At 38.8% G+C, this 14,378-nt stretch overlaps 3 protein-coding genes across 3 annotated transcripts; 1 reads left to right on the top strand and 2 right to left on the bottom strand.

Moving 5' to 3' along the window:
* Nucleotides 1–1,446: 1,446 nt before the first annotated feature.
* On the top strand, nucleotides 1,447–3,772 carry LOC133198467 (uncharacterized). The gene is made up of 3 exons (XM_061334557.1): nucleotides 1,447–2,044; nucleotides 2,169–2,314; nucleotides 2,369–3,772. Exons 1-3 carry the CDS (start codon nucleotides 1,447–1,449, stop codon nucleotides 3,770–3,772), a joined length of 2,148 nt encoding a protein of 715 aa, XP_061190541.1.
* Nucleotides 3,773–5,787: 2,015 nt separating this feature from the next.
* LOC133198466 (uncharacterized protein F54H12.2-like) lies at nucleotides 5,788–7,059 on the bottom strand. Its single transcript, XM_061334556.1, has one exon. It carries the CDS (start codon nucleotides 7,057–7,059, stop codon nucleotides 5,788–5,790), a length of 1,272 nt encoding a protein of 423 aa, XP_061190540.1.
* A 2,356-nt stretch (nucleotides 7,060–9,415) lies between these two features.
* LOC133198880 (uncharacterized) lies at nucleotides 9,416–10,390 on the bottom strand. The gene has a single exon (XM_061334818.1). It carries the CDS (start codon nucleotides 10,388–10,390, stop codon nucleotides 9,416–9,418), a length of 975 nt encoding a protein of 324 aa, XP_061190802.1.
* Nucleotides 10,391–14,378: the final 3,988 nt, after the last annotated feature.

Here is a 14,378-nt window from a genome sequence, read left to right as displayed (position 1 = left end):
GGAAATGACCCTGGGACGACAATGGATCACGTAAAAGAGCAGGTGTTCCAGCCAACAGATATCTGGGGTTAAATGACATTGAACCTTTCGAAAATTTGTTGAATGTCAGCATCAACGTGGTGTCATCTCGAGTCGGCAACAAATTTATCAGAGTCATCGAAGATACTGATCGAAGTCGATTATATTTGTACCATGTGGAAACAGAAAATGAAAAACATTGGCACGGTATTGGTAGTATACAGGGCTTTTTCAACGTGTCTTATTTTTGCCATACTTGTTTGAAAGCTTATAAAAACAAACATAACCACACGTGTTCAACCTCCTGTGATGTGTGTTTACACGATGCCTGTCCAAAGACAGAAAATCAAGTAGGATGTATAACCTGTGGTCGTGTGTGCCATTCAATTGCCTGTTTTGAAAGACACAAAGTCGGTAAAAGACTTCACAATAATGAAACCATCCCACCTGTCTGTGATTTATGGCATCAATGTAAGAAATGTCGCGTCAAACTGTCCGTGTCTAAACGTGATCCTAAGTTACACGTATGTGGAGAATGGGAATGCCGCAGCTGTTCCGAATACCACGTAGGTGAACACCTCTGTTTTCAGAAGTCCACTGATTCTGATCCAGGGGAGCGAGAGAAAAAAAAATCATTTTCTACGACTTTGAAACACGCCAAGATGATATTTTTCAATGCGAACAGGGTTACACTCCTGCTCGCATTAGATGCCGTGAATGCGTGAGAAACGACCACCCGTGTGTAAATTGTAGGCTCTGCCGGCATTGTGAGGACCTGTCTTGTGGGCTACAGCAACATAAAGTTAACTTTGCGGTCCTACAGATCTCCTGCCACGTCTGTGAAAAGGAAGAATTAAACAAAGATTCCACATGCGTTAACTGCGGTGAACGTTGTCACAAGTGTGCTAAAATGAAAAAATCAAAGTTTGTCGGTCCCCCCTGTCCAGATACTTGTGGTCATCGGGAACTGATCTTTCGCGGCGAAAGGACCGCAGAAGAGTTTTGTGCCTTTGTGTGTCAACCACACATGAAGAACACCATTTTAATTGCCCACAATGCTAAAAGCTTTGACTTATATCCGATTTTAGAAGTTCTTATTGATAGACATTCGATCCGACCAGATAAAATCATTTACAATGGGTCAAAAGTAATGTATATGCACATCGCAAACAAATTGAATCTCACGTTTTTGGATTCGTTAAATTTCCTTCCCATGAAATTGGCAAAGATTCCAGACGCATTTGGCTTAGAGGAACTCAGCAAGGGATTCTTTCCTCATTTTTTCAATACAAAAGAAAATCAGACTTACGTGGGTCCCTACCCTGCTCTACAATTTTACGGATACGATTTCATGTCGTCGGGAGAAAAAAAAAGTTAGCCTCGTGGCATGCAAGCAAGAGTTCCGAAGTTTTTAACTTTCAAGAAGAAATGTTAAAGTACTGTCGCTCCGACGTGGATATACTGAGAAGGGGTTGTATAGCCTTTCGAAATACCGTCCTTCAAGCCACGACAAGAGAGAGTTCAAGTGTTCAACCCGATGGCACGATTTCAAAGACTACCATTGAGGGTGTGGACCCCTTTGCCTATGTAACGATCGCCAGTGTGTGCATGGGTATTTACAAAACTTTATTTCTCAAGCACAATGTTGAAGTTGAAATTACGAGAGACTTGACGTCCACTTGGCAGGCGTTGGATGACTGTGAGGGGGTGACGGGTGTATGGCTCGATGGAAAATGGAGTGCTCTCAGTGACCTGAAAAAAGAAGACAACACGGAAGTGGGGAAACAACGTTTGAAAAGCCCCATAGCTGTCGTACCGTCTCAGGGATACGTCAGCAAGGATCATTACAGTAAAGTATCCATTCAATGGTTAGAATGGTTGATGTACCGAAGTCGACAACGAGGGACACCACGACATATCCGCCACGCTCTCAATGGGGGAGAACATCACGTTCCAGACACCAATTATCGATGCGATGGATTTGTCGGGAATCCCGAGGGGAAAGGCACCATCTACGAATTTTATGGTAAGAGATTGTTATGAAATTTACTATCGAATTTGCCCCTCCCTTTCCCTAACTGAGGAGAGGGGGCGGCGGCGAATCTTGTGTTGAAAACATAAACATAAATCTTGCTCTTTTTTTTTTACAGGTTGTGTGTACCATGGATGTCCGGAGTGCTTCACACAGGAGCGATCAGATGTCAAACATCCAGCCACAAACCAGACGTTAGACGAACTGTACAAGATGACTAAAAAGCGAGAACGAGAACTTAAAGAGCTTGGATACGATCTGATCGTAGTATGGGAGCACTAGTTTCGACATCAATTGGATAATAATACCGAATTGCAGCAATTCGTTTCCACGCTGGATTTAGAAGACAGACTTGATCCCCGTGACAGTTTCTTTGGTGGTCGGACCAATGCCGTGAAACTTCATTATGAGGTGAAAGAAAACGAGAAAATCCAGTATTACGACTTCACAAGTCTCTATCCATGGATTAATAAATATTGTCGTTATCCCGTGGGTCATCCGACCATTATTACGAACGATTTTCAGGACATATCAAATTATTTTGGACTCGCTAAAGTCAAAGTCCTACCACCCAGAAAACTGTATCACCCCGTGCTCCCGTATCGCTCCCAAGGAAAACTGAAGTTTCCATTGTGTCGAACCTGTGCCGATGCCGAAAATCAACACGCTTGTACTTGTTCTGTTGAGAAAAGGGTAATCACGGGGACGTGGTGTACTCCTGAAATCCAAATGGCAGTGAGAAAAGGGTACAAAATTTTGAAAATATATGAGGTGTACCATTTTGAGCAGTCGTCTCAGTATGACACCACAACAGGTGAGGGGGGTTTGTTTGCAAATTACGTTAATACATTCCTTAAGATAAAACAGGAAGCCTCCGGATTCCCATCCGAGTGTGACAGTGAAGAGTCGAAACGAGAATACATTCGACAATATAAAGAGAACGAGGGTATAGATTTGGAATACGATAAAATTCAGAAAAATCCAGGTTTGCGCTGTTTAGCTAAACTCTGTCTCAACAGTTTTTGGGGGAAATTCGGTCAGAGGCTCAACATGAAACAGTCCAAGTTCTTTCATGAATCTGACTTTGACAAGTTTTTTCAGCTTCTCTCAGATCCTACAAAAGTCCCTCATAATTTTCACATTATATCCAGAGACACCCTCCAATTCGAATGGAGTAACCATCACTTGTTCATGCCTTCAGATTGCAAAACAAATATATTTTTAGCAAGTTTCACTACTGCACATGCGCGTTTGCGCTTATTTGGTGTATTGGATCGATTGGGGGAAAACGTGCTATACTTTGATACAGATAGTGTCATTTTCAAAACTCTCAAGTCTGACGACTTACATTATCTACCTATTGGTAATTATTTAGGGGAACTGACGAACGAAATCACACCTGAAGATGGTCACATTGTAGAATTTGTGTCAGGGGGCCCAAAAAATTATGCATATCGTACGCTCTCGGGTAGGGAAGAATGTAAAGTTCGTGGTTTTACGTTAAACTGGACAAATTCCAAAGTAATTAATTTTAAAGCCATTAAGTCTATAATTTGTACAGCGCAGGATAAGCAGATTGAAATTATCAACCCTTGTAAAATATCCAGGGACAGTCGAAAAAGAAAATTGTTAAATCGAAGAGAAACCAAGCGATATCAAATGGTATACACTAAACGGAGAATTCTTCCCAACCTTGATACACTGCCATTTGGATATTGTTGAAAAGCATGTTAATAAAGACTATGAACATTTTTTTTTTTATCTTACTTTATTATCTGTACTAAAAATTCATTACATGTTTGTATTATTTATTCTTTGAATTATACAAAATAAACGTTCTTTAAACAAGAATAGTTCATTTTTTGGTTCAGTTTAACAATCAGTATGAAAGCCATGGAATGTGTTTCTTGCGGCTTTTCATGGACACACCAGGAGGTTTTCCTATTGTTTTCGTTTTACTGACGTAGCCACTGCCTGTCTGTGAGATGTTGTCGATTGATTCACTCCTTGTTGTATCAGTTAGGGTGTTTTCAGGTATCTGTTGTCTCTGATCGTCATTCACAGTGTCTGGCTTAATAGGTTCCTCATTCTCCCCGATTTTTTTAAGTAGATGTTCGTATTTTAATTTAGGCAATAATATCATTTCTCTCGCCATTTTTGTCTAAATGATGAACGATAGGTTTCAACAACAGGGACAGCAATTGTAGATGGTTCAATAAAATTCTACGCTTTTGCTTTGAAGTGACTTCTCTTGATCCCAGTGATCGAATGTTCGAATGGTAAGGTTTCAGTTGATTTATATACTTCTTACTCAGAGGAAAAGTCCCTGTGTATATATATTCAGGGCTATTTCACTGATGACATCGTATTGTTCACTAGTCAAAGATTTAATAATCATTCTCTGTTGAGTAGTGTTTGCACTTAGCATAAAAGAAAGAAATGCTCTCTGCTTCCGTATTCTTCGATTCATATTGGTATACTGAATAAATTACAATGGATAACATGTTTTTATAGAGGTTGATAAATAACCATGTCCTCTCCAGGCAAGATGCGGGATCGCAGTTGGTATTTTTTGTTTTGGGTAGGTTCTAAACACACATGCAAATAGCCAAAATTTGGACTTGTTGCTGCTTCGTATGCTGTTTTGAAACACGATACATATCCTGGTAATATTTGAGATCCGAAGGTGATGATCTGGCGGGAATCACGGTAATTCCTGAATAAAATCACATTAAGACAGTTCAGAGATATGGTCCTGGCATATTTACCAGGAGGGTACAAGTTTTGAGAGAGCATAATAGTGGTTACGTTACGGTGATGAGAAGTCACCGTAAAAAGATGTACACAATCTTGAGATTGAGCAACTTGTAGCATAAGATCGTCTAATACAACTATCGTGTGGTTTACATTCTCAGTATACTGTTCTATATCTTCCTTGGAGGGTAATCCTTGATGTAATATGAGTCTGGGTATGTTTGCCCTCATTTCGTCAAACATGGATTGATATTCAGAATAAGCATAGATGATTTTATCTACAGAAGTGGAAAACATGCCATCTGCATTTTGCAAGAGTCGTTTAGTGAAATGGGTCTTTCCGCTTTGCGTACTACCACAAATCAAAATTGTGGTGGGTGCTGAAAATGGTAGTAGATATTTTGTTTTCCACCATTCGATCTGCGTTGCCATGTTTCCCTTTCCTCTACTGATTAACGAATGATTTGACATGTAATACTGAACAAGTATTTATAAAAAAAAAAGTCACCAATGTCATATATCATGTTTATTGATACAACAATTCATGTATGAAACTACGTACAAAGTCATCATTAAGTTGAATGCTACTAGAAAATAAAGTATAAACACGTGACAAAGACATTTTAAGACACAATCTAGATATCAAAAATACAAGTACATAAAGCCCACACAAATCTGAATAGGAAGGTTGAAGTCGTTTACATTTAAAGTTACAGAATTCACTATTCTTATAAATAAAGTTCTCAATCTCTGGATAATTCCCAAGTGGTTTCCCTAGACTGTCAAAAAATCAGCCTCCGAGGAACTGTGTATGATTACAGCAATCCAATGCTCTCCAGGAAATGGCAAAGGTTGCGTATTGATGATGAAGGCACTTGGGTAATGCGTCACGACTTCCGGTAAAGTATTACTGGCATGTACTCCTTTTACAAATCGTTTTAGGACAGGTTCCTTGTGCACAAAATCGAGGAGCTGTTTTGAATTCATGGTTGAATGTAATTGATGTCTCGGGACTTGTCCACTTCTAGTAGAGAGGAAAAGGTGGCAAACACCAAAACGTTTGCAGCTTTTGTTGTTGCTTGTTTGAACTTTAGTTCGAGTCTGGTGTTTCCTCTTCGAATCAGGTTTAAATATTCTTCACCAAAACCACAGGGATCTATGGTAAAGATGAACAAAGAATATCCACTTCCAAAGTTGTCTCGAGTAATTACTAGCCCAGCGTCTTGATTCCATTTTCCAGAGGCCTCAAACAGTCGAGCATATGCTGATGAATAATGTCCTGTCGTGAAATCGGTTTTTAAGGGTCTTCCTTGGACACTTTCTCCGTTTACGTATATCCCTACATCCGTTACACCAAAATGCTCGAAATTGAAACGATTGGTTGTGTAATCCCCGTTAACAGCTTTTTGATCTACCAATCCTACAACGATGCGGTCGGGTACTGCCTGAGGAAAAATGTTGTCCCAGTAAAATTCAGTAGATCCTCTAGGAATGGTGTTCATTTTCAATTCATTTCTTGAGATGGTGTATTTTACAGGGGTAGATTCTATCTGCTTGCTGTGGTTCAATAGAACTCCAGGATCTACTCGCACTTTGGCCACTTTGTACACGACATCTAGTAATTCCAGTCTGTAAGCCGGGGTGCTCTGTGCTGTCATTACAAAAGGTGCACTAGATCTAAAAAGCTTGATGTAGATATCTACGCCATTGATCAGGTATTTGTCGATGTCAAAAATATCTTCCATCAGGTTACCCTCTAGTTCAAATACTTTACTTTCCTGTGTATAGCCGTATGGCAGGACTAGTCCAGCATTGCCACCATTGTAGGCATTCGCATCACCCAAATTTCCTTCGTCCTTAAAAAACAACTGGGACTGCTTTTGGGAAGATAATTCCTCTTTTCCACCAAACAAGACTGTTTTCAGGTATGCCTTCCAAGGATTATTATTCGTATTAAAGGAAACCAACTTGTTATTTAAGTAGACATCAATCTGCGAAAACATGCTTTGCAATGGGAGATTCACAATTCCAGTCTTCTCATTGGCCGCTAATGAGGAAACATCCGCTTTTAAAATCCTGGCTTTTACATACAATCGGCTTCTTTTTAAATCGATATATTCCGCCCCCGATCCAGATACGACTATTTCTATGGGAGTATCTGACACTCCAATACTGGAAATCGGTCTGGCTTCAGTAAAATACACTTTTTCGACTGCTACCCGATTAGTGGGTGACGCAAAGAGAGAAAGTTCCATTGGCTGGGCTATGTCTTTATTATCACTGCTTAAGAAGGCCATCTTTACTGCTTAAAAACGTTCTTGTAACTATCGATCTTAAAGAGTTTTTTCGACTTTTGTGATGTCTTTTTCCTCCAGATGTATGTCGCTTTTTAGGTCTTCCGTTCGTTTTCTTTTTCGAGACTGGTTTTTTCTTCCCAAGATTGAATTTCTTGCTCTCCCTCCTCCTCTTGTGCGATGTTGACGTCTTCAATTTTTTAGTAGGAATGACTGTGGAGTGTTTTGATGGTCTTTTTATACCCTTGGTCACCTTGACAAAGGGAACGCCTTCTTTTACGTCTTTCACATGTTCCGATTTGGCTCTCTCTTCCACGGCAGCCACCGGTGTCACTTGAGGGGTAGGGTTAACGGATTCTAACTGTGAATGAGGTCTAATCGGAATGACATAAGATTTTCGTTTTCTCATACCCCTTCCAATTTGTTTGGGTTTATATTTGTACGGACTGAACTTTTTCTCTGCCATGTTTTTATAAAAAGCTTCCCAGATTTTAGGGTCACTTATGTACGTCTGACTATTCATTATAAAACGTAAGGGAATTTCTTAAAGTGAAGTGTAGCGCTCACCGGTCCGTCTAGAAATGGCACTAAGTTGCCTGCTCTGTCCGTTATATATATATATATACAGATCTGTTGTAATTGACCAATCTTTACGGGAAGATAATAAGGTAACGTGTAGATGATGTTGTTCTCCTGTTTTTCTCCAAGAAAAACTCGTCGTAAGAGGGGTACGTTTTTACCACCAACAATGGTTTCCTCGCATATGTCACAGCATATGTACACCTCAGGGGTTTTCTTGGCTGGATCCCAACTCTCTGTAGTAAATTCTGTTAAAGCAACTGTCCAGTATCCATCCAATTGAATTTGTATATTCAAGTGAACTCGAAAACAATTGGGTTTATTGTCAAAATATTCGGAACTGTCTGTAGACCTCAACACCATTCGAAGGCTCATCTTGACTGATGATGATTTGTTAAAAAACTGTATTTATTTAGTGTTTCCAAGAGAACTTTCGAGAATCCACGAATTGAATTTACTAGGCCATCCGTCCCATTTTACGTACACTTCCTTTTTATTCCCGCGTTTTCGCTTTTTCAACACCTTTTCCACTCTATACAGAATATCTCCCGACTTCATGACTTTTTGAAGTTCCGATTCATAAAATGTGCCTTCTATTGGATCATCGGCTAAATCCTTTATTTTGTACACAGGTATACCAGCTCTCTTGTAGCGATTAGACACTTTAAAATATTCTTCAGTCCATTTTTGCTGGTAGTCTCTTTGAAATGGATGTTTGAGCTGTGAAATACGTACGATATCACCTATTTTATACTTAAAAATTGGTTTAGTTCTTTTCTTTTTATTAATCGATTTGATTGTTTTTTCCAACTTGTTTTTCCTCACAGGATTCTTTTTCTTGGTACTGAGATAGGAAATGAGTCTCACCTCATCTGCATTTTCCTTGGTAACAGTAACAGGTGCTTGTTCTCCAAGAGATCTGTGAGGTCTCTGGTTATAACTAGTCACTAAATCTTGTAAAACATCAACATAACGGTATGTTCTATTTTTCAGAAAATAACGATACATAAGATTTTTCATGGTACGAATAACTCTTTCAGCATAGTTTGCTTTAGTTTCATTCTGGGTGTATATGACATGGACACCCTCCTTTTTTAAAAACGCTTTTACCCAGCGATTTTTAAATTCACTTCCTTTATCTGTTCTAAGAGTATTCGATTTTCTTCCTGTTTGGAAAACATATTTTAAGGCATCCGTGATATTTCAGTGTTGCTTATTTTTCAATGGTACTATGAACAAAAAGCGACTGAATATATCTATCAACACTAACAAAAATTTGTAACCATCATTCTGACAAGAAATATTTGTGACATCGGCTAAATCACCATCCCACATAGAATCAATGGTGTTCACTACGACCTTTGAGAGGGGAAATGAACGACGAATAGGTTTCATTAAACTGTAAGGATCTTCGTTGTTCAAAAATTGTCTGATCCTTATTCTTCCTATTTTGTACTTTCCATCTTGTTTTACGGCTTGATAAAGTTTTTCTGGACCTCCAAATGCTCCCGGATTTCCAGGAGTGTAGTAGAGTTTTCTCAAATAATCTGTATACTTTGACATCCTGTACCTGACTGATCATTTTTTCTTCTTATTGTTGTATTATACCAAATAAATCATAAAACATTTTTAAAGTATATTCTTTGTTATTATTATGAATAACATGATGCAGTTATACGTATGTACATATAATAGTATTTTATACCACATGAGCAATACAATTTAATCAAGAACACTGTCATTCATTGTCACTTTCAATTGTCAGCGTGTCTTGTAAGTCACCGACATTACATTCCATGGACACATCTATCTTAGGCTCGTAACCAAATGGAGTACATTCTGGGCAATTCAACATCCCAACCTGATTTTGATGGGACTCTGTGAATGCACAAAGTTCGGTGTCATTTAATTCTGGAACAGACTGTTGAACTTCCTCAAGGGCCTGTAGTAATCTGTTCAATTTGTATTTGTTCAGGGTCACGCCTCTTCTAGTTGGAACCGGTTCCAGGGCATCATCGGGCTTCCAAAAGTGTCTGATATCTACTGTACCATATCCGGGAGTAATCGAGACGTACACTCCCCCTCCTATATGGCATTTCATTTCTTCGTCTGTTCTGTTGTGCAGATGATTTTGGATATCTGGAAGAATGGATTCAAACCTCAACCATCTGGGTAATGGAAATGTTACTCCCTTCTTTGTGGGTATCAGACCATTGTTGGCTGCTGTAAACTGACGGATGTGTATATTGATCCTGTCTTTGAAATATACGGCTGTGAGGAAAAGTTCACCATCCAGATTGATTCTGCATCGCTCATCTTGAGATATTTGTCGTGCTACAGAATCACTCTTTGGTTTGCTTTCAGCATACTGATTTTTGGCCGTGTTTACAGCTAAGGATCTGGCCATAGCTAATTTCTTATCGTACTCGGACATGGCATCTTCGCTGTCAGTGAGAAGCTTGGATAAATCTGTTTGGCCGGCTTTCATCAGCGCCATTCGGAGACCCCTAAAAGCCTTCTGTCCTCTCCGAAGAATGATGCTGAGTAGTTTTCTGTTTTGATCGTAATTGGTCTTCTCAGTCTCAATTTGTTGCTTCATTTCGTCTGTGATAATGTTAGAGTCATAAAGATGTCTGGCAACCGTGGAGGTCTTTATTTTCTTTACCAGGGTCGAATAGTTCTTTTTTATAACATCCTGCTGGTTTTGCTCCATGTCTGTTGAAACGATGTTATGCCTAGTAAGATCGGCTTAGATCTGATGAAAAATGTAAATAATCACTACGTTTTATAGCAAATTATCACGTGGGTTGGTTGACCGTAGACGGTCCTAGGAGTGGTGCCCTCAGATGGCCCTACGAGGGATGCCCGCAGACGGCCCTTACAGTGGTGCCTGCAGACGGCCCTAAAAGGGGTGCCCTCAGACGGACCCATGACGTCATTGATCCTGACAAAAAACACCAGACAAACATTCTACAATCCTTTTTTCTGAGTTACTTTACAAACTTTATAACTGATTTTGTGCTTTCAAAATAGATTCGTCCATATGATCTACATATGTTTTCATGTATTGCCACTGTTTTTTAGTCAAGGTAATACCTTCGTCACCCGGTTTTCCGGAATAAAACCGTCTTATGTCAATCTGTATGGTTTCGTTGTCACATATCATAGCGTATACGTCGTTGGAAAGCGGGTACCGATCCACGTAAGAACAAGTTTTATGCATATCTTTTTCACTGACAATAGTACACAGAGAAATGATAAGTCCAATCACCATAAAACTAGGTATCATGATTCCAATATTCTTTTTCAATTTCTCTTTTAACATATCTTTAACACTATCACTTTTTAGAATTTCCATCACAACCATTTGCTCAGCCATCTTAAATAAAAATGGTTTTGCTCAAATTTTGCAAGCCGATTTATATAGAGAACTCGTATGATGTCATTTTTTTTTACTGTATAAGTCTGATTCTCTTTAGGGTCTTAGAAATTATCTTTTTTTTCGTCACAACTTTCCGTTTTACTAAAATTTAATATCGTTCAGATCCTCAGCTGTCTCTGATGTCCCAGATTGACCTCAGACATTTTTATGTCGTTTAATTTTAAATGTAGGATTGTTGACAATAATATTTCGGCGTGTTCTATTCTCCTTTTAAAATGTGCTCTATCTATAGCATACTGCATCCATATTCCTTTCCGTTCTTCAAGTGGTATTGATATAATTTGTACATGATTGTCAAATTGAACTTTCTTCTGCATTTTGTTCATCTTAAACACTCTACATTACTGATTACAGACAGTATTTTTTAGGCATAATCCGACGTTTCAATAGGTATTCATTTGTTCCCCAGCAATCTGCAACATCATATCCTTCTCTCATTTTCTGCTTAAAATCAGTAATACAATCTTCTTTTTTATTAAACCATTTGCTCTCTAAAAGTGTCCTTTTTTTTTCATCTCTTCTGATACAATTCCACGCTAAAACTTTCCACTTGTACTGTATGTTGCTATCACCCATGGTTAAAAATAAGATGTTTATGTATTGTTAAATACTTATATATATATATATAAGAGTGGTGTCCTTAAACAGCCTTTGGAGTGGTGACCTCAGACGGCCCTAAGAGGGGGTGCCCGCAGATGGCCCTAAGAGGGGGTGCCCTCAGACGGCCCTAAGCGTAGTGCCCTCAGACGGGGATGCCCTCAGACGGCCCTCAGAGGGGGGTGCCCTCAGACGACCCTAAGAGGGGGTGCCCGTAAAGTGCCCCCAGACTACCCCCTTTACTACTTACAGACTATAGTTTTTAATATTAATTTTATTTGTTTCTTTTAAATGTGTTTCTTGTAAACATATAGCTACCGGGCAATGGTCCTGAATAAGTAAAGATAATTCGTTAAAGTTGACTTTAATACCTCGACAATTCCATTGTGTAAACATAGGTTGATTAGTTTTTATTTATTATGAGAAATGGGGGATATCCTCCCTTTATTTTTCTTGGGTGATGTACTTCGAACTTGCGAGGAGGAATGGCAGGGTGTAATACCCATCTCATCGAAGCCCCCCAATTTATTGTGGAGAGTGATGGCATCTCGTGCCCCTTTGGGCAACCGATGACTCGACTGTTTGGGGATGCTTTTTTTCAGGGAGACTTGTTTTGTCTCCTTGTTGATGGTGATTTACCCGCAGCTTCTGGCTCTGATGTAGCCACAGCTACAGATTTTGGTGCAGCCGCAACTGCATGACCTGCAGAAGCAGGTATTGATTTCGTTCTGTATTTTAGGTCTTATTTATCATTGTCTTCATGTTATTCTAGATTTATTATACAGCAACAGCGATTACTTAATTTAAAAATATTCCTTCTATCGATCAATTAGGTGTTTTCACCAATCTGCAAAATAAAAGAAAACGAAATATTGTTTTTCGTCAATTACACGATAATTACATCCGTCTCTCAGAAGCTGGAATAATTTTTAACAATTAATTTAGTACAGAATCACTGAGTTTTAAAACACAAATAACTAAAAACATTTCAACCTTAATTTCAATATAATAATGATGACATTTAAAACATAAACCTTGGAATATATTTAAACCATCAATATTTAAGGAATGACTTTTTTTAAATTTGAAACGATATAAAATTGTTAGGGAAAGTTTACGAGCGAACCATTTTATATCGTATTGAATATTTAAAGAAATCATTCCTTATAATTTAATTTTCAACAGTTAATGTTTCAAAATAAATTTTATTTCGCAAAAATAATACAATTTTAAATTTAACAGTGTAAGAATCCTAGTAACGGGGTGATCTAGAGATCGACGAGCTTTAATGGACGGCAATTTTCTCGGAAGTCAACAACATGTTAGCCGTAACAAGGTCTGTAGTGTAGGTTATATCTACTTAGATGTGAAGTAAAAGACACATTAGTGAAAAGCAGGATTTGATATGAATCCAGAGGAGAAGGTAGAGGACTTGAAAGTAAACGGTATTTCTGCTGATGTTGTTATTGGAGCTGAAACGTCAAGATATTTCATATGGCGCCATGACTGGGTCCTGTAACATGTGGAACAGTGTCGTTTCTTCCGGTTTGTGGGCGATCAGATTAGACAAATCTCTACTCTCTGACTCCTTCTGGTAAGTAGCGCATTCTCGGCTATAACTTCTTACAGAGTAATCGTGTTTATTGCCACTCATGTGCATTATTTGACGCACTTTAAATTCTGCATCGTTCATGCCTTGTATGGAGGTTGCACGTAAGCTTTGTGCAGTGTAAGAATTTTCACATTTTGCGTTTTTACAAATGTTAGCCAAAAAATGTGTGATTTGTTTGTTTGTTTATTGTTTAACGTTCCTCTCGAGAATTTTTCACTCATATGGAGACGCCACTTGCCGATGGAAAGCTACAAATTTTGACCTATACTCGGCACTTAGGGCCATTGAGCAGTGAGGGATCTTTTTCGTGCCAACACCTACTGCGACACGTGACCTCGGTTTATACGGTCTCATCCGAAGGACCGGTCTCCACGGTCACCACGGTGGGATTCGAACCCGCGACGTATGGATCGACTCCTTACTCCGCGAATCTAGAGCGAACGCTCTAACCACTGCGCCACGCGGGCATTTTTGATAAGAACGTTAGTGTAACAGATTTTTTTGGAAAGGTTAACGCTTCTTATGAACATCTGTTGAAAGGAAATGATGCAATAGGGTCTATCTTTGAGATGTATTGCTTTAAAGAGTTGACCGGACAGTGTTCCCATGCATTTCGTACTGCATATATTCTTTTTTCGCCATTTTTCTTTGTTTAGTTTCATGAGACACAACAGCATACTCATGTCCATTTTCATCGAAGTGAAACTCAAATAAGTCGACCTTTAGCTGCTCGTGAAACTAAACTCAACTCCTGACAAACTGAATAGCAATTAAAAGCCAGATGCACAATTTTAAAAAGACACAGGTGATGCATCGCCATAAAGGTACTTTGAAATTTTATCAATATCATTTAAAGAAAAAAACAGCATTGTGTTTTGTTGGTCAAATGAGCCTTTCTTGTATTTTTTTATTATTTAGTTTTCCATCTAACACATTATTACTAAGCAGAAACACCTGCAACACATTATGTCATACTGACATGCAATGTCGTGGACATGGCGCTTAATTGCTGATCTTATGCTCTTAAATGTATTACTGTGATTTGGGTTT

The sequence above is a fragment of the Saccostrea echinata genome, unplaced genomic scaffold, assembly GCF_033153115.1.
Source record: "Saccostrea echinata isolate AGI-Se365-2 ecotype Australia unplaced genomic scaffold, CSIRO_AGI_Sech_v1 ptg000033l, whole genome shotgun sequence".
Classification (NCBI taxonomy): Eukaryota; Metazoa; Mollusca; class Bivalvia; order Ostreida; family Ostreidae; genus Saccostrea; species Saccostrea echinata.
This window is presented reverse-complemented; position numbering and strand designations above follow the sequence as displayed.

Excerpts from the sequence above, each read along its gene's own strand:
- LOC133198466 (XM_061334556.1), bottom strand. The coding sequence starts at position 7,059 with ATGGAACTTTCTCTCTTTGCGTCACCCACTAATCGGGTAGCAGTCGAA.
- LOC133198467 (XM_061334557.1), top strand. The coding sequence starts at position 1,447 with ATGTTAAAGTACTGTCGCTCCGACGTGGATATACTGAGAAGGGGTTGT. Across the intron at positions 2,045-2,168 it reads CACCATCTACGAATTTTATG|GTTGTGTGTACCATGGATGT; the intron begins GTAAGAGATTGT and ends TTTTTTTTACAG. Across the intron at positions 2,315-2,368 it reads AGCTTGGATACGATCTGATC|CAATTCGTTTCCACGCTGGA; the intron begins GTAGTATGGGAG and ends ACCGAATTGCAG.
- LOC133198880 (XM_061334818.1), bottom strand. The coding sequence starts at position 10,390 with ATGGAGCAAAACCAGCAGGATGTTATAAAAAAGAACTATTCGACCCTG.